Here is a 26465-nt window from a genome sequence, read left to right as displayed (position 1 = left end):
CTTAAGAGGAAGCGACGGCCCCCTTTTCATGACGAACTCGTGACTTGAGGGAGGCAGGATCAGGACAAGGATGTCTTGTGATACTGCAGACAGACAGTGCTGACATGATGGCAAATATTCCGCCGATAAACAATGTCATAAACATAAAGTGCATTTTAGTACTAGCAAAGAACGCTACAGTGTACACTATGTGTAGCCTGTGTGTGTGTCCTACTCATAGAGTATATATAAAAGGTCCTACTCGTCCTACTTCCTGTTGTGGCTATCCAGTTGGCAGAAAAACTGTCAGCTGATTGGCCCACAAAAGTCTACATCATGTTTTAGTTTTTTTCGTTTCCCTATAGTTTAAAGAAATAAATGTAAATAGCATGACCCATAATAACATACAATGGCCAGCCCGAGCACAGAAACACAACATATAAACGTGTTTTTGTTTTAACCTGTACAGCACTGTGGTTGACTTGTCATGTAAATGTGCTATATAAATAAAGTTGAGTTGAGTTGAGTATAAACGTGTAGCCTGCCTAATATAAAGGATTTATAAACCAAATATAGGCTACTTGGCTACAGCAGAGAGCAAATAGGCCCAGCCCCCAGACTGAGCAACACAGTTCACTTGTCCTCCATTCAACTCATCAGTCTGGAGCTGGACCAGAAAAAGAAAGAAAACACCAGCTACCAGCATAAAACTTTATTTATTTTTAAGTAAAAAAAAAAAGCCTCTCCCGTTTTTAAAGTAATTTGCTGTCCCAATGTATAACAACCCTTTTTGAGGGATGGGTGGATTACCTGTATCTGGATTCACTGGTTCTCCAGGGGTTTTCCGTACTAAACTCTCCCGTTTCTTTTCTCTGAGGTACTTAGGCCTACTAGTCTCCCCCCTATGGCGAAAGAAGGGTGGGAACTCAGATTAAGACTAGAAGCAGTGCTCTTCCGAGCACAGGTCTCCACCAGGCTGTGCGTCCTGGTGGTGCTACTGTATAATAGGCCAATGTAAAAAGGGTGGCATATGTTCTTCACCTTAGACCTTTCATGGCAATCGGACGCTGCATGCATGATTTGAAGTAGCCATAAATTATAACTCCGGAGAGGATGCTAATATGCGGAGGTTATGTCTCTCCTGGAGTTATAAGCCAGAGTCATATGGCTCTCGCTGGTTGAGCTCCAATGTCCATACTACGCTCAAAACATGTCAATAAGTTGCTCACCGATCCGTCGAAACAGCTTTATATCTACCGGATCGCACACTCGTTGGCATGTGTTAGTCCATATGTTTCTAACAAATTAATGTTTACTAAAACTTCTCCGAGACTCACGTTTCCTCGTCGCCTTCAGAACGCTTCAGAACTACAGAACGTTGGAATACTTCCGCATACAAAAATGTCATGTCCTAGTATGAGCGAATCGCAACGGCGATCAACGTCACGTGATATGTAGCCTCGCGTAGCCAGGCTTTTACTCATCTCGCGTGATATGTTCGGCCATTTTTACCCAAGCAGTTCAAAAACAAGGAAAGCGATGAGACTCGGTGAAGTTTTAGTAAACATTAATTTATTAGAAACATATGGACTAACACATGCCAACGAGTGTGCGATCCGGTAGATATAAAGCTGTTTCGACGGATCGGTGAGCAACTTATTGATATGTACATGTTTTGAGCGTAGTATGGACGTTGGGGCTCAACCAGCGAGAGCCATATGACTCTGGCTTATAACTCCAGGAGAGACATAACCTCCGCATATTAGCATCCTCTCCGGAGTTATAATTTATGGCTAGATTTGAAGCATTGTGTTCCAAAAATGTGTTTTGCTAAAGTCTACCTGCTGGTGGCGCTATAACAGGCCAATGTGAAAAGGGTAGCATTTGTTCCTTGACATAGTGGGAATATGTGTGGCAAATTTCACGGTAATCGCAAGCTGCGTTGATGATTTGAGGCATTTTGTTCAAAAACTGAGCAATCCTGCAAACTTTGGAAGCTAATATTAGCCAATCAGGATGGAATATGAAATATCAGACTGATCAGACTTGATCACATGACTATAGAGATACTGTGTACCGATTTGTGTTATTTTTTGAGAAAATCTGATGGAGTAATATCCAAAAATGTGTTTTACATAAGTCGGCCCAAAGGTGGCGCTATAAAAGGCTGATGTGAAAAATGCAGGGAAAGGGTTTTTCCTTGGCCTCTAGGGAGTGCGCTTACAAAGTTTGAAACTGATTGGTGTAGTTATAGGTAAAACCACAAATCGGCCTGTTATAGCGCCACCATGAGGCTGATTTCAAAAAATTTAAGTGGCATGTCTTCCTCGACCTGGTGGGAACGTGTGTGCGCGATTTCATGATAATTGCACTTTGCGTTTGTGATTTGAGGCATTTTGTTCAAAACGGCTCAATCCTACAAACTTTGGAAGCCAATCTTAGCCAATCAGGATGGAAAATGCTAAATCGGACAGATCCGTGTCGATCACATGACTGTCGAGATACTGCCTACCGATTTGTAGGATTTTTGGACGAAATCTGTAAGAGTAGTGCACAGAAATGTGTTTCGCGAATATCGGCCACTAGGTGGCGCTAGAAAAGGCCCATTTGAAAAATTTAGGGCAGAGGTTCTAGATTGGCATCCAGGGAATGTGTGTGCTCACTTTGGCAGCGACCGGGCCAACGGCGACTGAGATTAGCTGCACACAAACTGCGAGGACACACGGACGCACGCACGCACGCACGGACGGACGGACGGACATACGGACGGACGAAGGGGAAAACATACTCTCCCCCATGCCTTCGGCTGGTGGAGACAATAACCAGGAGGCTTTTCAGACCCCTCTCACTCTCACATCAACCACTACCAGGTTCTACAGTCTACACCTGGGGTCGGCAAAATTGGCCCCCCTGAAATTATTTCTGGCCCCTCAGATTTTTTTTTTTTACGTTATCATAGCTATAATGTCCAAATAGATAACATATTCCCACCTGAAAGATGCTTATTCAACTTGTATTCATGCTGAGAGTGAATAACACTATTGTTGAAACTGATATGTAACTTTACAGATTGCAGAGGCTTTGTCTGATTACTTTATTAGAGGTTTCTAACATTACAGATAAAACACTGTAGATGCAAAAAAACATATTCATGATAGTCCCCTCCCTGCCCTAGCTTGCCTTTATAGTTAATTGTCCCCTAGTTTTAAGTTATGGTTTTGTACTTTTGTGTGTTTGATTTATTACTTGCACAAGCAGAGTGCGCAAGTACTGCAATCGCCTGGGTATATGTATACATGTATTATATGTCGGTGTCTCCTCTTGTTGAAGATCGTAACCCAATCAGCACCAGCATCTCTGGAAACGTCAATATTAACAGGCAATGAGGGACCAGTATTCCTGGTGATGCCAGTGGTGATGTCATTGGTAGAATACCAGAAGAGTCACTGGAAAGAAACTCGCCTGGGCTGATGGTTTATGCCTTTTGATTGTTTGAGGTATTTATTCTAAGTTTTGGATAGGAAAAGGTACAGTTTCATGACAGTACATTTCACTGGTACAATGTCAACTAAAGGGAAACTCAGGTAAGGCAATGCTTATTTGTTATTTTCCATTGAGATCCTTAATATCCTTATATACCTCTGTAAACTATGCCTAAATGGTTAAACCTAACCTTATTCCTAACCTTAACCTCAGTAAAACGGTGCCAAAACCTAACCCTATTCCTAATCTTAACCTCAGAAAGATATGTGTAATCCTAAAGTTATTTCTAACCTTATTCTCAGTAAAACAAATACAAGAATAAAAATCTCTGCGAGTTTCTTTCCGGTGACTCTACCGGTTACTCATACTCACATTGGTATATCAGTTTTCTTTGGAAGTGGTGATGCCAGTGGTGCTTGGCAGGCTATGTTGCCTACATCGTCCATTGATCGGTTTTCTCTACATGCAAACTGTAATGGGTGGAGGTGGGGGTTAGTGAGGGGCATTAGGCATTTTCTCAGGTAAGAGGTCAGAGTTGCAGAGGGTTTCTCCATCTGACTCTGGTTGAAGCTTGCTTCCTGTCCCTGAACCACTGTCCTAGACACACACAACAGCACCTTCATCCTCTCTTGAGGTGGATGTGAATGTAACAGTAGCCTATAAAGAATTGAAAAACTGAAATTCTCAGGTATAATACAAGTGCCTCTAAATTGCACCAATGGATATAAAGAACATCAAATACATTAACTGTAATTTGTACAGAGACAATAAGGGTTGATTTAGATCATTTTATTTCGTTAACATTGTAACTGTAACACACACAAGCAGATACATTGTATTAAAGTGTTTGTAGTGAAACATTCATCTTCAACATTCAACAACTAATGAAATGGTCATGTCGTCACCAACTGGGAAAAACTATGAACCAAAGCAATGAGAGGAAAGAGAAATAAGGAGTACTGGACAAAGTACCCAACTAAATATAGCCTACTTAAGTACAGAACTGGACAAAGTAGTCTACTCAACTAAATATACCTAAGTACAGTACTCAAGTAAATGTACTTAGTTACTGTGTTTTACAGGCTGTTCTGCTCACAAGGGAATAGGTCTGCAAATTACTTTATTAGACATATTGATTCAATTAATCAAATTGTGTGTTTAATTATATTTTTTAATCAATTAATAGACTAAACGTATTGTTTTTATTTTATTTTATACTTTGTAACACAATGGTGTTGTGCCAAAAAACTGTTTAAAAAGCTACTTTACAATCTCACAGCGCATCACATTGGGAGCTTGTAAATCGGCTAATTTAGTGGGGTTTTTTTGTCATTCTTTTTTAACAATAGATTAAATCTATTAGTTTGATTAAGTGTTGCTGTCCTACATGGGGAAGAGCAGGAAACCTGTGAATGTGGTGTCTTTACTGCTGCTATCATAGAGCCCCCAACCTGAAGGGAGAATCATGTAAACCTCATCACCTTCCTGTAGCTCTACAGCCAATGCATTAGACATGAAACTATCTGAATATAGGCCATTCGAAAGAATCCTGGTGCCGTTATGGTACAGTCTCACACCCATACTGGAATGACGGTAATCATAAGCAGTGAATCTGAAGTAATAGAGTCCTCTGAGCGGAGCAACGAACACTCCTGTATGACAGAACACAACAAACACACAATAGTGCAGAATTCAAAATAAAGGTTGATCAAATTAACACCCTACCTTGTTGTAGAACAGTGTCATGCAACAGTTGCTAAAATAGCTACTTCACAATGTGTTAAAAAATATATATATATCTGAATTGTCAGTGAACATGTTTCAGTGTGTTTGTGGGGTTTATGAATATTTAACCAATGAAAAGTGTTGTGATAAATATGATGAACCAATATGCAAAACAATATGATTTAGAGACAAATACTGTACATCTCACATGGTTACTTCAGATAACTGTACGGTATACAACTGGTTCTCTGAGAGGGGTCCACATCCAGGGACCTTTAGGGGGTTCCCAACCAAATGATTAATACTTAGGAACCAAATGGACCCTTACAGGTCTGTAACTCTGAGAGTGTACAAATGGAACCAAATGGACCCATACAAGTCTAACTCTGAGAGTGTATGGAACCTAATGGACCCTTACAGGTCTATACCGTAACTCAGAGTGTACACATGGAACCTAATGGACCCTTACAGGTCTGTAACTCAGAGTGTACACACGTAACCAAATGGACTTAAAAGTCTATAACTCTGAGACTGTACAAATGGAACCAAATGGACCCTTAAAGGACAAGTCCGGACTAAAATAACATATCAGTGTTTTTTCCTACTTATATTGATCTCAAATAACTGGACATGACCCCATAGCATAGCGTGGAGACATGCTTCACTTACACCATAAGCCCTATGCTGTTATCTCCTCTTCATGCTATAAGGTCTGCTGGGAAAACTGGACAACAGGTGCATTTCTGCAAATAGACAGCACGGCCAGTCATTTGGAATCAATATAAGATACCTATATGTTATTTTAGTCCAGACCTGTCCTCCAACGGTCCATTTGGTTCCATCTGTACCCTCTCAGAGTCATGGGGGTCTGTGTGCGGACCTATAATGCATATCAAACGGGGGGTCCTTGAAATGATCCAGTGTGAGAACCAGTGCTGTTTACAGTGATAGTAGTCTGGGTGCCAGCCTGCTCGCAACGTTCTGTGATTTGTTGAGATGCGGAGTGCAGGGACGTGCTGGCCATTGGGAAAAGCGGGACAACTCCCGAACGGCCGGTTCATTCCCAGCCGGTCCAGGCCGGCCATTAGGAAAAAAAGAAAAAAAAATGTCGGCCGTCGTTCCATTTTGGGGGCTGGGCGGCCAACAAAGTAAATCGTCACTGTCAGACAGAAACCTCGTAACTCCAAGTTTCAAATTTGTACATTTTTGCGCAAAGCAAAGCCCTGCTTCATCATACAAGGCTGTCGCACAAAAGTAGTGAAAACAGCAGATCTACAAGTACACAACGCCTCGCACCGCGAGGCGTTGTGTGCTTGTAGATCGGCTGTTTTCACTAAATCATTTTAAAAATGGTTTTGGACATACAAGGTTTCCACCCGACAATGGCGAAATATAACTCATGTAATTGGCCCACTGGCTTGTCACTTGTCATGATCTGAAATGGCAAATCTTTGAGTAGCAGCAGCGCTATAGAGAGAGGTCTCTTTCTATAGCGCGCAATGAGGGCCTCTACAACTCTTTTTCCCCGGCTGAATCAGGGGCCCAGCATGTCCCTGGCGGAGTGACAAAACAAATCACGGAACGGAGCGAGGAGGCTGGCACCCATGCTACAGTGATAGTGATAGAGTGTGTAGACGAGAAGGGTCAGTACCTGTAAATGAGCTGTAGGCCTGGCCGATGTTGGTCACTACGTTTTTGAAGACCAGTCTGGTGTCAGTGTTGAAGGGTCCCACATTTCCACCGTTTCCTCCAGTCAGTGAAGCAGAGAAAGCCACTTTTTTCTCTGTGAACGTCAGGAATCAGAAACAGAAACTCTTTGTTGTCATTGAGGTAGAAGTTCCATTTCAACAAGGAGAACATTTTACTTTATTGAAGTATAATTTGTGTTATTCATTGAACTTACAGGACTGTTATACAAATAATCTTCAGGTAAATACAGTAAGAGTTCACCTGAGTTCTCTGTCTTCAGAGCTGAGACGTCTTTCTGCAAGGCTGTAAACAAATTAATTGTTATTTTCCCACTGCCTCTTTTCAGGAAGGGACCAATGAATGAAGGACAATGGACAGGATTCAATGCTTAATTTCTTTTTTAATAAGCAAGAGCACAACGCGTTTCGCCGGGTGGCTTTGTCAGGTGTTTTAACCTTAGAAACTTAAAGCCACAGTTAGAAACTTTGGTGTCATTTTTTACCCAGACCTCAGCCTACAACAGCATATTAAAAAGGTCATTGTCTCTCCTCAAAACCCATTTTTACAGACTAGCTTTTAATCCCTAATTCCTGTAATTCTTATGTATTTGTATTCTTCCATTATGCAAGCTATGTATTTATTTCTATGCATTGTTTTCTGCATTGTTCTTTTTAACCTTATAACCTTTTGTGTGTATGTTTTGTTCTTTGTCCTTTTGCTGTTCTGTGTCCCTTTGTAAAGCACTTTGTAACCTAGTTTTGAAAGGTGCTATAGAAATAAAGGTTTATTATTATTATTATACACACACAGGCCTGACTATATATATATATATATATATATATATATATATATATATATATATATATATATATATATATAGTTTATGAATATTTAACCAATGAAAAGCGTTGTGATAAATTTGATGAACCAATATGCAAAACAATATGATTTAGAGACAAATACTGTACATCTCACATGGTTACTTCAGATAACTGTATACAACTGGTTCTCTAAGAGGGGTCCACATCCAGGGACCTTTAGGGGGTTCCCAACCAAATGATTAATACTTAGGAACCAAATGGACCCTTACAGGTCTGTAACTCTGAGAGTGTACAAATGGATAATTTATTATTATTATTATACACACACAGGCCTGACTATATATATATATATATATATATATATATATATATATATATATATATATATATATATATATATATATATATATATTAGGGATGCGAAGATATACCGGTACGGATCGTAATCGCGATACAAACGTCCGCGATACGGTTGAATCGGTGCATTCAGTGTCTACCGGTACAATAGACGGCCGAAATCGTGATGGATCGTGCCGTGAGTGTCTGGATCGGTACATTCCGCGATTGTATCGGTTCTTCCATATAGTATTTCATTCTATCCTGTGTTTCCGAGGCGCCATGAATGCACCATCATCAGCCGTTCAACCCCCTCCCCAAAAGCCAGTCTTTAACGCGAGCTGCGACTCGGACAGACGGACAACATCTGCACTCTGCATGCAGGCAACCAGGGAGACAGACAGTGCAGCAAAATGCGAGTGAATCAACAGACGAACTAGCAGCCCCACGGGTTAAAAAGATGCATGATTAGTTGTACAGTACTTAGCTTTATAACATCCAAGTCCGCTGCGCTGATTGTTGTCACAGAGTAGCACAGGCTGATCGAGTGATATGTAATCAACAGCCGTTTCTTAGCGAATCTCCGACGGACAATTGATTGAGATCATCTTCTGCGCTATATTAACTGCACGCACACAACAACAATGTTGCTGGGTGTTGTAGGACTACTGCTTGCGTTTAAAACAAAGTATTTGTCACTGTTCTACAACTTTCCTGTTGATGCAAGCAACTCTCTCACTTTCTCTGCTGCTAGTTCTGCTCTGCATGGGAAAGATTTATACATCGCAATACAAGGGTGTCGCACCTAAAATAGCAGACCTACAAGCTCACAATGCGTCGTGGATGCGACGCGCTGTGAGCTTGTAGGTCTGTTTTAAAACATTTTGGCTATAAAAATTGCATAATCCTGGATTAAATATAATATAATATAATATAATATAATATAATATAATATAATAATACAAACCAGGGAGGGACTTTATTGTTTTTCAGGTCAAGGACCCCTTAGCTCAGACAGAGATCAAGCAGGGACCCTCGCTGTAGGCTAGGCATTATAGCCTACTGTATCACGCAAATATTTGGCAGGCTCCCTGTAATAACCCTGGATTGGGGTCCCTGACTCCCAGTTGAAGACATATAGGCCTACTAATAATGACATAGGCCTTCTATATGATTAGTTATGAAACAATTCTACAATAGCCAGCAGCTTTGTGTTCTCCCAGAATACTATAGGCCTATGTTGGGTTGTTAGACAGAGCCTAGTACTACAGTGAAACAATAAATTGCCTTGAATTTAAATGTCATACATTTTTAGTCGCTATGTTTTGTAAATTTTGGGATTTGGGCTTGAATCGTGGTGAATCGTGAATCGTATCGCATCGTATCGGGAACAGGGGTGGATCGCGATGTATCGTATCGGCAGGATTTCAATGTATCGCAATTATATCGTATCGCTGGCAGTGTATCGAGGTCCGTATCGTATCGCCTCAGTGGTCGAGATTCGCATCCCTAATATATATATATATATATATGGTTTAAATACATGTGTAAAAAACATGAAATGTATATGTTTATCATACAGATACACGTAATGTTATGTGGTTATCTATTAAAGTTTATGTGAGATGAATTCACCCGAGTTCTGTGTCTTCAGGGCTGACGTGTCATTCTGCAAGGCTGTAAACACATGGATTACAACTTTAATAGTTATTTAAATCAAACAAACAGAGTACATCATAACATGGGGTACATGGGTGGCCCTGTGTCTCCCCATAGGATTCCACTCAAACAGAAGCACATACCGGCATATGACATTTTATTTTTTATTTAAGTTTATGTTAGATGAATTCACCTGAGTTCTCTGTCTTCAGGTCTGACGTGTCATTCTGCAAGGCTGTAAACACAGGAATTGCAACGCAAACTTTTATTTAAATAGAACCTTTATATAGTAAATATAAATAGTGAGGTCAGGTCACATGTCAAAAAGCCTGGACACAGTTATGGAGTTATTGTCAGCAGAACCTATTAAAGTTTATGTTAGATGAATTCACCTGAGTTCTGTGTCTTCAAGTCTGACACGTCATTCTGCAAGGCTGTAAACACAGGAATTGCAACGCAAACTTTTATTTAAATACAACCTTTATATAGTAAATATAAATAGTGAGGTCAGGTCACATGTCAAAAAGCCTGGACACAGTTATGGAGTTATTGTCAGCAGAACCTATTAAAGTTTATGTTAGATGAATTCACCTGAGTTCTGTGTCTTCAAGTCTGACACGTCATTCTGCAAGGCTGTAAACACAGGAATTGCAACGCAAACTTTTATTTAAATACAATCTTTATGTAGTAAATATAAATGGTGAGGTCAGGTCACACTTCAAAAAGCCTGGACACACAGTTATTGAGTTATTCTCAGCAGAACCATCTAAAGTTTATGAGAAGTGTTCTGTGTCTTCAGAGCTGACGTGTCATTCTGTAATGCTGTAAACACATGAATTAAAACTGTAGTCATTTAAATCATAAACATAAACAGAATGAGGCACATTAAGAGAAAATGAAAAGGACAAAATGTTAAGCAGAACCATACAGTTTATTAAAGGAGTAGTTCACCTCAAAATGATTTGCTATGGCTTTGTCTGTTTCTCCTGTGTCTGTCTGCACTGTCAATGGAATTCTGTTTGTATGGCCAGGGTCACATTGGCCAAACTTCACAGGACGCTTAATGAAATTAACCTAAATAGCATGGTCACTTTGTGCTGGGTGTGATTCTTTTTATTTTCATCAGTTATGCCTATACACCCCACAAAGCCTTGAATAGATTTTTGTTTTGTTTCGTTTTTTTGTCACGTTTTGCTAATAATCCAATATTCCAGTATTTGATGAACCGAAGTAAATGGGGGGCCAAGCTAAACAACAGCAAAACTAAACATAACATCTGACACTTTGATTACAGTGTGAGTTTTTTTTTTTTTTTTTTTCTGTTGTGGCCATGCATCTATTTACTTCAATTCTTCAAATGTTGGAACATTGGATCAGGAGTGAATCTGTGTCTTCAGGGTCAACATGTCACTCTGTAATGCTGTGTGTAAACACATGAATTAAAACATTTGAATTAATTTAAATAGCCTAATCGTTTATAGTAAATATACTAGCGAGGTCACACAAACGATGAGATCAAACAGATGAAAATGATTGGAAAGCCATTAATGTCCTTCTGATTGATTGATTGATTGATTGATTGATTGATTGACTGATTGATTCTTTATTAGCAGATCACAGAGAGAAAAAAAGAAAAGAAAAACAGGACAGTACAGCTCAATACAAGTTCTAATAAGCGGATTTAAACCCAACAAAGGACTATGTCTTGTTTCCACTGGGGTCCTCAGTTTGTTCTCAGTAGAAACATCTATTAAAGACAAGATCATGTTACCTTCATTCCATTTCTCCAGTGTGTTAATCCTGGCGATGGCCTTGCCCAGCTCCGAAATGGAAGCCATTGCCGGAGGGGTGGAGAGGGTTTCTCCATCTAACTGGATGACTGGTTCTCCCTGGACCACTGTCCCAGACAGAGACAACAGCACCACCAGGTGGAGCAGCAGAGTAACAGCAGCCTTCATCCTCTTGTGGTGACTCTGTGGATGTGAATGTAGCAGACAGGATGGTCCGGCAGCTTTATGTAGCTCAGCGGCACAATGTCATGAATATTTAATTTGGATCAAAGTGGGTAGGAAAGCCTGCTGCTGTTGAAAAGGTGAATAGCATTTTGAAAGATGAAGTCATGTAACCGTCCTGGGGAATGAGGGTGGGGTAGGGGGATAGGGGAAGGGTTTCTCAATCTCATAATGTATAATATGCTTCCCAATGTGATGTACGCAACCTGAGACTGTTTACTCACCCTTGGGTTCTAATTTCATTGAAAATCTGAATAAAAAGATTTGAAAAGAAAGAAAAGCACTTGTTTAAAGAAGAAACCCCCTTTTATTTGATAGTACAGTGGAGAGAAACATGGAGAGAGATTCAGGAAGTGACATGGAGAAAATGCTCCGGCTGGCCAGGAGTCCTTCACTGTCAGGCTTTTGATATGTAAACATTTAAAAAGAATAAAACTTAATTATTTACCAATGTGTGTAAATTGACAACACATAAGAGAAATCCCTCTTTTGAACTTAAACACTGCAATTATGTTTCACTGACTTACTATCAATAGGATTATTCTTTTTCCGTTTGTACAGTCTCAGAGTTTAAGCACTCTATTTAGCCAATATCTAACGTTTCCACTATTTCATATGATCAAACTATTTGGTTCATGCCCACATTCATACAGGTTATGCCTTTATTTATTGCACAAAATTAACACTCCCTGGTGTGTAAGATGATAAGCAGAAATAGTCTGGAATGGATGCCAACAGGCCTTTTTTGGCTTAAGTATGACATTTGGTATACAGTTTATTGAGCAATTTCTTTTATAGGGGTAAATGTTTGGGCCCATTCTCTTATACCCCCAACACATCTGCTTTAAGTAGCATGTGAGGGGTCAAACTAGGGTTGTTTTCTGAATCCATTGCAAGAATTTGTTTTGCATGAAAAACATTCCTTGGGCTAAAAATGCCCCCCAAATATTTGAAAATTCAGAAATGGACTGATAAATGTGTTTAAATGTGTTTCAACTGGTCAGACAAATGAAATATTGGCATATAAGTGATATTACACTGATTGTACATCTGTTTCTGAGGTGGTAGTATCCCCCACAATCACAAAGTCTAATTTACACAAATACATCAATATTTATACACAAATACTGTATACATAAAGATACACAAATAAGTTGGTGTGAACAAGAATGTAGTTACTGTACTTTTTATAGCTAACTAATATATCTGTGAGATGGATTTTGGAAACCTCATAGTATGTCCAAAACCCTTACTTTTCAAGATTTGAATTAAAAAAATAGAAAAAGTAGCAGATCTACAAGCTCAAATCACTATATCTGCTACCTTTGATGCTTTTGCGTGACACAATCAAGTAGGTGATAGGAACATTTGATTTGTTTGTTGTTAATATCATATCATTTTATCAATACATAATATTGTGTCATGCCACTGATTTTGAATTTTGAATGTATGAGGTTCATCTGACTTATAGGTCACTCCAACTTTGGTTACCCGGACTAGGGGATCATGTTTGGGTTCTAAGGCCTGGCTACAGAGATAGCTTGGGTCTGCTTGCTAGTGGAAATATACCAAGAACCGACCCTACGTGTTTCTGTCTTGTCATATTCTCGGGAACCAATCAAAGGGTTCCAGGGTCATATAATCATATTTTAACTGGGGACCCCCCCACCCTGACGAGCACTAAGAGTTGAGGCATTACATTTTGTATAACACAGCTCTATTGTGAAAATAGCCGTTGTGAGCATGTAGATCGGCTATTTTCACAATTTCTGCCTCTAATATTAGACAATTTGGCCAATGTTTAATTTGTCATTTTAGAGGTATTAAGTCCTTAAATTGTCACTTTAGAAATGTGCAGAAACCCTCTCTATACACTATAACCATATAGTTCTTTGTTTACTGTTGAGAGAGAAAACAATGTTCTGGGGACCCCCCAAAATAATTTGGGGACCCCCCTGGGGGTCCCGACCCACAGGTTGAGAACCAATGTGTTAGAGAATGGAGGAAAGAGTAACAAAGACCCACCATGGGACCTGCTTGGAGTGCTGTAAACCTTTGTCTGTTTTCCTCTTGTGTGTCTTATTTCTTTGTGTATCATATGGGAATAAGAAACGAGGTGTTGTTGTTTATCAGTAGGGCTGTTAATTCACGATAAAACACAGAAAGTTAAAATATGGAGATGAGAGGTTTCTGCCGACAGCAACGATGTGGGAACTTGCCACAGTAGGAATTAAAGGGATATTTCACTTTTGGTCATTTTATTGTCTACAGAACAGATTTTAATTTGCTTGATTCAATATTTAGACATTTGATGTAAATTTTATCCTGCCCTCCTCTCCAGGGCCTCTCCCCACACACACCCATTGTAACTTCAAACTCCATTTTAACTATGATAGATTCATTAAAAACACCCGTTATTTTTCCTGGTGACTCATACTACCCTCCTAATACGTGAGCAGGCTGTGTTTTTTCAACAACCTTTTTTCTTTTATTGTGGGCTCGCCTATAAGGCGAGCACACTTTAGATATTGTCATTATTGTGGGCTCGCCAGTACCTGGCGAGCACACTTTAGATATTGTCATTGTGGGCTCGCCTATAAGGCGAGCACACTTTAGATATTGTCATTATTTATTTATCTATCAGGCAATCAGTAGACGGGATCTTCGGTTCCTTTCTACTCCTACATACTTAGTGAGAAAATGAAAATAAAAACATCAATGTGTTCAGTTTACAGTGGCGAAGTGTGCTATTATTTTTTATAGCAATCGGCCAAATGGTGGCGCTGTAGGAAGCCTTCGAAAGTGCGATCTTTGAACAGGTATAGCTCATGCTGTGTTATACATACAGCCATGAAACCTGTATACACTTATGCGTCTCCTCATGCCGAACAACTTTTTCCCTCTAACTTTTGACCTCTGACCTTTAGGTCTCCCACAATTCGGAATTATATGAAAAACAGTAAAAATCTATCTCCTCCTGGGATTTTCGCGTCAAGTGCACAAAACTTTTTTCACATGAACTTTGGACCAATACGGTCAGATTGATCAACCAGATTTTTTTTAAAGTGAAATATAATTTTTTAATAATTTAATCAATATTGCGGTTTTATGCAAATTATTCTTCGGCCTCTAAATCATACATGCAAAGGTACACGTTCATGGCATTTGGCAAAGATGTGGAGGGTTAGTCAAAGTATCACTGAAACCAATTTTATTCCAATCGGCCAAAGGGGGGCGCTATACGAAGCGTTTGAAAATTCAAACTTCAAACGGGCATAAGTCATGACTCGTTTCGTTTGAAGACATGCAACTTGTTATACGCGTGCTTTGACTCGAGCGGAAGACATCTGTGTCGTTGTTAAGTAAGCTCCGCCCTTCGATTTTCCGCCATTTTGAGCAGTTTGTAAAACGCGTAAACCCGCTTTTATTCTGGAATTTTCGCTCCACGTGCACAAAACTCTTTTTTACGTGAACTTTGGACCGATATCTAAAGATCTGTCAGATCGGATTTCTTTAAAATTGAAACATGCTTTTTTAAATAAATTCAATGAATATTGCAGTTTTATGCAAATTATTCTTCTGCCTCTAAATCATACATGCAAAGTAACATGTTCATGGCATTTGGCAAAGATGTAGAGTGTTAGTCCAAATATCACTAAAACCAATCTTACCCCAATTGGCCAAAGGGGGGCGCTATATCATTTTGAGCAGTTTGTGAAACGCTTAAACCCATTAGGATTTTTTTTTTTGCAATTTGCATGAAACATTCTACACACAATCTAAGGACCTTTATCTAATATGCCTATGAAGTGCACACACACAAAAAAATAAAAAATAATAATGAATATAGCTGCAAGCAGCGATAAAGTGGCCAAAGCCAAAAACACCTCAAATCATGAACACAGCCTGCAATGGGTGTGAAATCTTGCAAGCACATTCCCAATAGGTCAAGGAACAGATACCACCCTTCTTACATTGGCCTGTTATAGCGCCACCAGCGGGTCAACTTTTGCACAACACATTTTTCGAACAAAATGGACCAATCTTTGACGTCAGTAACGTCAAAGAGAGCACTGCCTGCGATCTTGACATTTTGTACTTTTATAGCCATTGTTTTCCGGCTTGAAGCGAGCCCACAATTGTTTCGAAGGAACAATATTTTTCTAGTTATTTATTTATCTAGTAAGTAGACGGGATTTTCGGTTCCTTTCTACTCCTACATACTTAGTGAGAAAATGAAAATAAAAACATCAATGTGTTCAGTTTACAGTGGTGAAGTGTGCTATTACTTTTTACAGCAATCGGCCAAATGGTGGCGCTGTAGGAAGCCTTCGAAAGTGCGATCTTTGAACAGGTATAGCTCATGCTGTGTTTGAGGTACAGGCATGAAACCTGTATACACGTATGCGTCTCCTCATGCCGAACAACTTTTACCCTCTAACTTTTGACCTCTGACCTTTAGGTCTCCCACAATTCGGAATAATATGAAAAACAGTAAAAATCTATCTCCTCCTGGGTTTTTTTTTGTTACGCGCACGAAACTTTTTTCACATGAACTTTGGACCAATACGGTGAGATTGATCAACCAGATTTTTTTTAAAGTGAAATATAATTTTTTAATAATTCAATCAATATTGCGGTTTTATGCAAATTATTCTTCGGCCTCTAAATCATACATGCAAAGCTACACTTTCATGGCATTTGGCAAAGATGTGGAGGGTTAGTCAAAGTATCACTGAAACCAATTTTATTCCAATCGGCCAAAGGGGGGCGCTATACGAAGCGTCTGAAAATTCAAACTTCAAACGGCCATAAGTCATGACTCGTTTCGTTTGAAGACATGCAACTTGTTACACGCGTGCTTTGACTCAAGCGGAAGACATCTGTGTCGTTGTTAAGTAAGCTCCGCCCTTCAATTTTCCGCCATTTTGAGCAGTTTGTAAAACGTGTAAACCCGCTTTTATTCTGGAATTTTCGCGTCACGTGCACAAAACTTTTTTTACGTGAACTTTGGACCGATATCTAAAGATCTGTCAGATCGGATTTCTTTAACATTGAAACATGCTTTTTTAAATAATTCAAACAATATTGCATTTTTATGCAAATTATTCTTCTGCCTCTAAAACATACATGCAAAGTCACATTTTCATGACAAAATAGTGTAGAGGGTTAGTTCAAATATCACTGAAACCAATCTTACCCCAAATGGCCAAAGGGGGGCGCTATATCATTTTGAGCAGTTTGTAAAACGCTTAAACCCGTTTTTATTCTAGGATTCTTTTTGCAATTTGCATGAAACATTCTACACGCAATCTAAGGACCTTTATCTAACATGCCTATGAAGTGCACACAAAAAAATTATAAAATAATAATAATAAATATAGCTGCAAGCAGCGATTAAGTGGCCAAAGCCAAAAACACCTCAAATCATGAACACAGCCTGGGATGTGCGTGAAATCTTGCAAGCACATTCCCAATAGGTCAAGGAACAGATACCAACCTTCTCACATTGGCCTGTTATAGCGCCACCAGCGGGTCAACTTTTGCACAACACATTTTTGGAACAAAATGGACCAATCTTTGACGTCAGTAACGTCAAAGAGAGCACTGCCTGCGATCTTGACGTTTTGTGCTTTTATAGCCATTGTTTTCTGGCTTGAAGCGAGCCCACAATTGTTTTGAAGGAACAATATTTTTCTAGTAGGACTTGTTATTGCATTGGGTTCCGCCCTCTGTTCAACTCAGTGAGTTGAGAATGGAAACACTGCCCTCATGTGGATTCTTTCATATCACACTGTAACACTGTTAGTGAACAAAGACTCGGTGGGAACGATTCCTGTCACAATATAGAGCCGTTTAACACTGTTACTGAACAAACACTCTATAGCAATGATTACTGTGACAACGTGGAGCAGTTTAACCCTAGATGAGTGATTCCTACCTCGAGGCAGCAGCAGCAGTGCAACATGCATGTTGCTTCTCCAACACAGACTGGTGCACTGCACTTCCTGGTGTGTCAGGTGAGTGACTGGGGGAGAATTCCTTGGCTACAGCGCCGTCTATGGATGGGGACCTACTGATAGGTTCTAGAGGCATGCAGTCTACCGCACTTCCAGGGGGTTGGGGGGGGGCAGCGGCCTTCGGCCGCTGCCTGGGCTCGCAAGTCCGGCTTGGTGCCGTCCCCCCACCTCGGCGCCTGACTCTGGCTGGAGCTTTACAAAAAAAACAAACAAAAAAAAAAGCCAGCTGCTGAGCTGACCTGCGCAGCGTGCGTGCGTGCGTTCGTTCAGTGCAATGTGAATGCATGTGACTTAGGAAGATAGATAGATAGATACGTAATAAACATGATTTGGTACAAGCTCAACTAAAAGGAGATCCTAGTAATGTTTTTGGCTTATTTCCACAGGGAAGTCATTCACGAATGAACTAATTATTGATATAGGACTGTCATAGGTATACAGTGTCATTGACAGTACAGTTCACTGGTACAAGCTCAACTAAAAGGTGATCCTAGAAAAGACTAAGTCAGGGGGAAAAAAGGGGGAAACAATTTAATAACTAAAACAATAAAAACAGCCGATCTACAAGGCTGCATGTGGGCTTGTGGATCAGCTGTTTTGGGTAAATGTGGGTTATTTATCTAATGCAGTATTGATCCCTTTATCGAGTGATTGATTGATTGAAGACTTTATGACAAGTTTCATGACAGTACAGTTCACTGGTACAAGCTCAACTAAAAGGAGCTTTATTCGTTTATTGCAGAGGCGTAGCCATGGGTGGGCCTGACTAGGCCTAGGCCCACCCATTTCGTTTTTTGTGCCCACCCAAAAAGAAAAAAAGAAAAATTATATATATTTTTTATTTATTTTATTTTATTACATATATTATATTTTTTATAGCATATTAAGTCATTTTGATGATAGTCGCATCCTTACAACAACTAAAATAACATAACATCATCATGTGGACGCTAGTGATATACAGTATAATATATAATGTGCAACAAGCGTCCTTCCCTGCTCGCAGCCAAGCATGTCTAGACTAGTGTGTCATGTAATTCTAATTTAGTCCATTTACTTCCTGTAAGTAGTCGACTTAAAAATAAAACCAATTGCTTATATATCATCATATTACGGCAGGGTCTTATTTTGAAATCCACCGTTACAGGAAATGCTTAAGCGTGTTGGGCTACTTGTCAAGAGTTGTTGCAGCCTGCACAATGTATACAGGATTCACGTGGATTACTGACACAAGCTTTTTGACTAATCTAAAGTTCATATTCATGATATGAAAACCATGCTCCTGGGACTTAAAACAATACACAGCGTTTGAAAGCAGCAATAGGTGAGTGAGACTGGTTAATTACGTTCTGCTGGCTTGGCTGTTTTTGTTGTGGGAGAGGGAGAAGCGTCAGAGCTCTGATAAAAAGTTGACGGTGCAATTAAACATTTCGGTCTTTTCTCTTCATAGTTGTTTATTTTGTCTTGCACCAGTGACTAGGCTACTGGGTCAGTCTGCAATATCTCTCTGTGATACATTAGCGTTGTGCTCCGTGTGTATAGTCTTATACTAACAGGAGTGTTGTCAATTAAAATAAGCATCTCATGCCGTCATGTTACCGGCTTCTTTTAAAGGGATTTTTTAAAACCCATTTTTGGACACTACTCCTACAGATTTTGCCCTAAAATCACGCAAATCGCTACGCAGTCAGTATATATTAGGGAGTCTTACTGGTTTAATTATTTATTTATCTATTTATTTATTTACTTCCCGACTATGTTTCCGAGACTGATTATTTATTTATTTATTTCCCGACTGTTTACGAGACCCCTGGACTCCGCCCCCCCCCCCCCCCCCCCCCCCCCCCCAGGCGTCTGCCTATCGATCGGCTGGGCTTTAAAGAGCCATAACTCCGCTTTGCAGCGTGCTACCGTCTCCAAACTCGCTGTCTGGCTTACTGGTATTAAATAACACATACAAGCTCACGGAAGCTCCATCCAACTTCTGCGCAATGCATTATGGGATGTTGGAAAGTTGTGGATAGAGTATTTATTTAACAGAGTATTTATTTAAATAAATAAATAAATAAATAAATATATAATGAATGAACGAACACATGAATAAATAAATAAATAAAGAAAGTGTGTGTGCATGCATGCATGCGTGCGTAATTACTGCCTCCTCGTTAAGAACCCCACACATTTAGGCAAATTCTTTCTTTCTTTCCTTCCTTCCTTCCTTCCTTCCTTCCTTCCTGTAAATGAGGCCGCATGACAAGCGTTCTCGTCACCGCGCTGACGTGCTAATTACACGCAAATACAAGGGGTGGAGTCGAACTTAACGAGTGGGCGTGTTTTCAACTACAAGCTCACAACGCGTCGCATCAAGACGCGTTGTGAGCTTGTAGATCTGCTATTAACGAGTGGGCGTGGTTTCAACAAGAGGGAGGAGTCTGACTTAACGAGTGAGTTTTGTTGGCGTCGCACGCATTAATTATGTAAATTAAGCCGACTTATGCAAATGGGGGGGGCAGGGCATGGTTTGGAAATGCGTGTGGGCGTGGTTTGCATACATTATGCTCGCATACATTATGCTAATGAGGGCGTTAAGGTGGGTTTTCCAGCGCGTAAAAAATGCAGATGACCGTATGTAAATGAAGGGGAGGAGCTTAGTCGACGTATGCAAATTGGGGGCGGGGCATGGTTTGGAAATGCGTGTTGGCGTGGTTTGCATACATTATGCTCGCATACATTATGCTAATGAGGGTGTTAAGGTAGGTTTTCCAGCGCGTAAAAAATTCAGACGACCGTATGTAAATGAAGGGGAGGAGCTTAGTCGACGTATGAAAATTGGGGGCGGTGCATAGTTTGGAAATGTGTGTGGGTGTGGTTCGCATAAATTATGCTAATGAGGCTGTTAAGTGGCGTTTCCCAGCGCGTAAAAAATGCAGACGACCGTATGTAAATGAAGGGGAGGAGCTTAGTCGACGTATGCAAATTGGGGGCGGGGCATGGTTTGGAAATGCGTGTGGGCGTGGTTTGCATACATTATGCTCGCATACATTATGCTAATGAGGGTGTTAAGGTAGGTTTCCCAGCGCGTAAAAAATTCAGACGACCGTATGTAAATGAAGGGGAGGAGCTTAGTCGACGTATGAAAATTGGGGGCGGTGCATGGTTTGGAAATGTGTGTGGGTGTGGTTCGCATAAATTATGCTAATGAGGTTGTTAAGTGGCGTTTCCCAGCGCGTAAAAAATGCAGACGACCGTATGTAAATGAAGGGGAGGAGCTTAGTCGACGTATGCAAATTGGGGCGGGGCATGGTTTGGAAATGCGTGTGGGCGTGGTTTGCATACATTATGCTCGCATACATTATGCTAATGAGGGTGTTAAGGTAGGTTTCCCAGCGCGTAAAAAATTCAGACGACCGTATGTAAATGAAGGGGAGGAGCTTAGTCGACGTATGAAAATTGGGGGCGGTGCATGGTTTGGAAATGTGTGTGGGTGTGGTTCGCATAAATTATGCTAATGAGGTTGTTAAGTGGCGTTTCCCAGCGCGTAAAAAATGCAGACGACCGTATGTAAATGAAGGGGAGGAGCTTAGTCGACGTATGCAAATTGGGGGCGGGGCATGGTTTGGAAATGCGTGTGGGCGTGGTTTGCATAAATTATGCTCGCATACATTATGCTAATGAGGGCGTTAAGGTGTGTTTCCCAGCGCGTAAAAAATGCAGACGGCCGTATGTAAATGAAGGGGAGGAGCTTAGTCGAAGTATGCAAATTGGGGGCGGGGCATGGTTTGGAAATGCGTGTGGGCGTGGTTTGCATAAATTATGCTCGCATACATTATGCTAATGAGGGCGTTAAGGTGTGTTTCCCAGCGCGTAAAAAATGCAGACGGCCGTATGTAAATGAAGGGGAGGAGCTTAGTCGACATATGCAAATTGGGGGCGGGGCGTGGTTTGGAAATGCGTGTGGGCGTGGTTTGCATAAATTATGCTAATGAGGCTGTTAAGTGGCGTTTCCCAGCGCGTAAAAAATGCAGACGACCGTATGTAAATGAAGGGGAGGAGCTTAGTCGACGTATGCAAATTGGGGGCGGGGCATGGTTTGGAAATGCGTGTGGGCGTGGTTTGCATAAATTATGCTCGCATACATTATGCTAATGAGGGCGTTAAGGTGTGTTTCCCAGCGCGTAAAAAATGCAGACGGCCGTATGTAAATGAAGGGGAGGAGCTTAGTCGAAGTATGCAAATTGGGGGCGGGGCATGGTTTGGAAATGCGTGTGGGCGTGGTTTGCATACATTATGCTCGCATACATTATGCTAATGAGGGCGTTAAGGTGGGTTTTCCAGCGCGTAAAAAATGCAGACGACCGTATGTAAATGAAGGGGAGGAGCTTAGTCGACGTATGCAAATTGGGGGCGGGGCATGGTTTGGAAATGCGTGTGGGCGTGGTTTGCATACATTATGCTCGCATACATTATGCTAATGAGGGTGTTAAGGTAGGTTTCCCAGCGCGTAAAAAATTCAGACGACCGTATGTAAATGAAGGGGAGGAGCTTAGTCGACGTATGAAAATTGGGGGCGGTGCATGGTTTGGAAATGTGTGTGGGTGTGGTTCGCATAAATTATGCTAATGAGGCTGTTAAGTGGCGTTTCCCAGCGCGTAAAAAATGCAGACGACCGTATGTAAATGAAGGGGAGGAGCTTAGTCGACGTATGCAAATTGGGGGCGGGGCATGGTTTGGAAATGCGTGTGGGCGTGGTTTGCATACATTATGCTCGCATACATTATGCTAATGAGGGTGTTAAGGTAGGTTTCCCAGCGCGTAAAAAATTCAGACGACCGTATGTAAATGAAGGGGAGGAGCTTAGTCGACGTATGAAAATTGGGGGCGGTGCATGGTTTGGAAATGTGTGTGGGTGTGGTTCGCATAAATTATGCTAATGAGGTTGTTAAGTGGCGTTTCCCAGCGCGTAAAAAATGCAGACGACCGTATGTAAATGAAGGGGAGGAGCTTAGTCGACGTATGCAAATTGGGGGCGGGGCATGGTTTGGAAATGCGTGTGGGCGTGGTTTGCATAAATTATGCTCGCATACATTATGCTAATGAGGGCGTTAAGGTGTGTTTCCCAGCGCGTAAAAAATGCAGACGGCCGTATGTAAATGAAGGGGAGGAGCTTAGTCGAAGTATGCAAATTGGGGGCGGGGCATGGTTTGGAAATGCGTGTGGGCGTGGTTTGCATAAATTATGCTCGCATACATTATGCTAATGAGGGCGTTAAGGTGTGTTTCCCAGCGCGTAAAAAATGCAGACGGCCGTATGTAAATGAAGGGGAGGAGCTTAGTCGACATATGCAAATTGGGGGCGGGGCGTGGTTTGGAAATGCGTGTGGGCGTGGTTTGCATAAATTATGCTAATGAGGCTGTTAAGTGGCGTTTCCCAGCGCGTAAAAAATGCAGACGGCCGTATGTAAATGAAGGGGAGGAGCTTAGTCGACATATGCAAATTGGGGGCGGGGCATGGTTTGGAAATGCGTGTGGGCGTGGTTTGCATACATTATGCTCGCATACATTATGCTAATGAGGGCGTTAAGGTGGGTTTTCCAGCGTGTAAAAAATGCAGACGACCGTATGTAAATGAAGGGGAGGAGCTTAGTCGACATATGCAAATTGGGGGCGGGGCATGGTTTGGAAATGCGTGTGGGCGTGGTTTGCATACATTATGCTCGCATACATTATGCTAATGAGGGCGTTAAGGTGGGTTTTCCAGCGCGTAAAAAATGCAGACGACCGTATGTAAATGAAGGGGAGGAGCTTAGTCGACATATGCAAATTGGGGGCGGGGCATGGTTTGGAAATGCGTGTGGGCGTGGTTTGCATACATTATGCTCGCATACATTATGCTAATGAGGGTGTTAAGGTAGGTTTCCCAGCGCGTAAAAAATTCAGACGACCGTATGTAAATGAAGGGGAGGAGCTTAGTCGAAGTATGCAAATTGGGGGCGGGGCATGGTTTGGAAATGCGTTTGGGTGTGGTTCGCATACATTATGCTCGCATACATTATGCTAATGAGGGTGTCAAGGGTAGGTTCCCCAGCGCGTAAAAAATGCAGACGACCGTATGTAAATGAAGGGGAGGAGCTTAGTCGACATATGCAAATTGGGGGCGGGGCATGGTTTGGAAATGCGTGTGGGCGTGGTTTGCATAGATTATGCTCGCATACATTATGCTAATGAGGGCGTTAAGGTGGGTTTCCCAGGGCTTAAAAAATACAGACGACCGTAGTGAGCATTCGTTCCACGAACGCATTCATTCAATGAATGAATGAATAAATAAATAAAGTGCAAACGAACGAGCGAACGAACGAACGCACGTGCACGCACGCACAATTTATTATTTATTCATTCATTCACGCACGCACGCACGCACACTTTATTTTTGAATTAATTCATGAATACAGCCTGCGATATGCGTGAAATCTTGCATGCACATTCCCACTAGGTCAAGGAACAGATGCCTCCCTTCTCACATTGGCCTTTTATAGCGCCACCAGCGGGTCAACTTTTGCATAACACATTTTTGGAACAAAATGCCTCAAATCATGCATGCAGCAATTTCAGTAACGTCAAAGAGAGCACTGCCTGCGATCTTGACATTTTGTACTTTTATAGACATTGTTTTCTGGCTTGAAGCGAGCCCACAATTGTTTCGAAGGAACAATATTTTCTAGTTTTTAATAATTCTTTAGGAAAATGGAAAAAATTAAATACAATAACATTTTATTAAAAATAAATGAAAAAAGTTATTGAAAAAACACAGCCTGCTCACGTATTAGGAGGGTAGTATGAGTCACCTGAAAAACATACCTATGTGTGTTTTTAATGAATCTATCACGGTTAAAATGGAGTTTGAAGTTTGGGTATGTGTGGGGAGAGGCCCTGGAGAGGAGGGCAGGATAACATTTACATCAAATATCTAAATATTGAATCAAGCAAATTAAAATCTGTTCAGGGTGTTCATAAAAGCCTGATTAGACGATAATATGACCAAAAGTATTTTTGAAAGTGAAATATCCCTTTAAGATCAACATGGATGCTGAATTAATCCTATATAGTCAGGGGATATCTTAAAAAGTCCTTGAATAAATTCCTTACCAAAGAATTTCTTCACCAATGTGTTTATAAAGGTGTCTAGAAACACATCTCACAAAGACTGAAATTCAGTTTCCTGAGGAGAATCCGTGACAGCTGTGAAAGTTGGGGTCCCATTAACTTAACGGGAAAAAACTCAACCAAAATAAATATGCTTTAAGTAGCATGAAACTATGGTTTAGTGATGACTCATCACTTTTCACAGTTTTTTGGGTGCCAGTTTTAGCCCAAGGAATGTTTATCGTGCAAAAGTTAACAAATGCTTGCAATGGATTCAGAATCATGAAAAAACCCTAGTTTGACCCCTCGCTACTTAAAGCATGTCTACGGTATGTCGGTGTGTTTACAAACACATTGGTGAATACATTTCTTGGTAAGGAATTTATTCAAGGTTTGCACCTTTTTTCTGAAGATATCCCCTCCCACTACGGGGAATCTATTAGGCCAATAGTATATTGTTGAAACTGATTATGTAACTTTACAGATTGCAGAGGCTTTGTCTGATTACTTTATTAGAGTTTCCAACTTTCCATACAGGACAGACCTACTTAACTTCACTGATACAGGGTCAAGGATAAAGACCACAAGGAAGCTGTTAGCCTTCTTTTCATTGGGGTCCTATGGTACTCAATTCATACAACATTAAATGACATACAAAACACTGTACTATGCAAACGATTTATTCATGACCCCTCCCTGCCCTAGCTTGCTTTTATAGTTAATTGCTATGGTTTTGTACTTTTGTGTGTTTGATTTATAACTTGCGCAAGCAGAGAGCGCAAGTAGCCTACTGCGATCGGCTGGGTAAGTATGTATGTATGTATGTATGTATGTATGTAGGCGCAGGCATTGACACTAAGGCTTGCCCACCTGCCCCCGGCAGGTAAATACAACTTTGGGGCAGGTGAAGTTTGCTTTCAGGTTGCCCGACCGGGCAAGTGCTCATTTGAGAGGGGACACGACCTTCTATAAACACAACACAAGATATCTGTCTTAACACCTGAACGTGGCCATAAAAAAATATATAAAATGACAAAGTGTGAAACCATAGCAATCATAGCTACCTAGGTATTTGGTTGAGTGGCAATTAAAATCTTACCTATCATTTTATAATGGACGATTTACTTTTTGGGCAAGTGTACATGACCTTTGGGCAAGTAGAACATGACCTGTACTTGCCCGACGGGCAACTGCCTCTTAAGACCTTAGTGTCAACCCCTGTAGGCCTATGTATGTATGTATGTATGTATGTATGTATGTATGTACGTATGTATGTCGGTGTCTCCTCTTGTTGAAGACCGTAGCCCAATCAGGGACCAGCATCTCTGGCAACGTCACTGTTAACAGGCAATGAGGGACCAGTATTCCTGGTGATGCCAGTGGTGATGTCATTGGTCATAATAGTTTTCTTTGGAAGCGGTGACGTCAGTGGTGGGCGCCTCATGGCGCGCTCTTGTTCTCAAGTAGGCCATATGGCCTACTTGTGCAGGCTAATGTTGCCTGCATCGTCCACTGATCGGTTTTCTCTACATGCGAACTGTAATGGGTCGAGGAGGGGATTTGTGAGGGGCATTAGGTATCCTCTCAGGTAAGAGGTCAGAG

The 26465-nt window shown here is 41.0% G+C and overlaps 1 protein-coding gene across 4 annotated transcripts in view; it reads right to left on the bottom strand.

Annotated features, from left to right (window-relative positions):
• Positions 1 to 4236: 4236 nt before the first annotated feature.
• LOC308301302 (complement C1q tumor necrosis factor-related protein 3-like) overlaps positions 4237 to 26465 on the bottom strand; it is a 76156-nt gene continuing 53927 nt past the window's right edge. The window contains exons 1-10 of one of the 4 annotated variants that reach the window (XM_080745237.1): positions 17646 to 17723; positions 11929 to 11954; positions 11464 to 11665; positions 10284 to 10325; positions 10085 to 10126; positions 9886 to 9927; positions 9669 to 9710; positions 7138 to 7179; positions 6839 to 6970; positions 4237 to 5114 (exon numbers count right to left, since the gene is read on the bottom strand). In XM_080745237.1, the coding sequence (XP_080601363.1) occupies positions 4846 to 5114; positions 6839 to 6970; positions 7138 to 7179; positions 9669 to 9710; positions 9886 to 9927; positions 10085 to 10126; positions 10284 to 10325; positions 11464 to 11650 (798 nt within the window). In that variant the 5' untranslated portion in view covers positions 11651 to 11665; positions 11929 to 11954; positions 17646 to 17723 and the 3' untranslated portion in view covers positions 4237 to 4845. Of the gene's footprint in view, positions 5115 to 6838; positions 6971 to 7137; positions 7180 to 9668; positions 9711 to 9885; positions 9928 to 10084; positions 10127 to 10283; positions 10326 to 11463; positions 11666 to 11928; positions 11955 to 17645; positions 17724 to 26465 lie in introns of those variants that run through there. The other 3 variants (XM_080745236.1, XM_080745238.1, XM_080745239.1) reach the window with 3 other exon arrangements.

The sequence above is a fragment of the Nannobrachium achirus genome, assembly GCF_963921795.1.
Source record: "Nannobrachium achirus genome assembly, chromosome: 16".
In the NCBI taxonomy this organism is placed as follows: domain Eukaryota; kingdom Metazoa; phylum Chordata; class Actinopteri; order Myctophiformes; family Myctophidae; genus Nannobrachium; species Nannobrachium achirus.
Note: the sequence above shows the minus strand (reverse complement) of the source record. Positions and strands in the feature narration are given on the sequence as shown.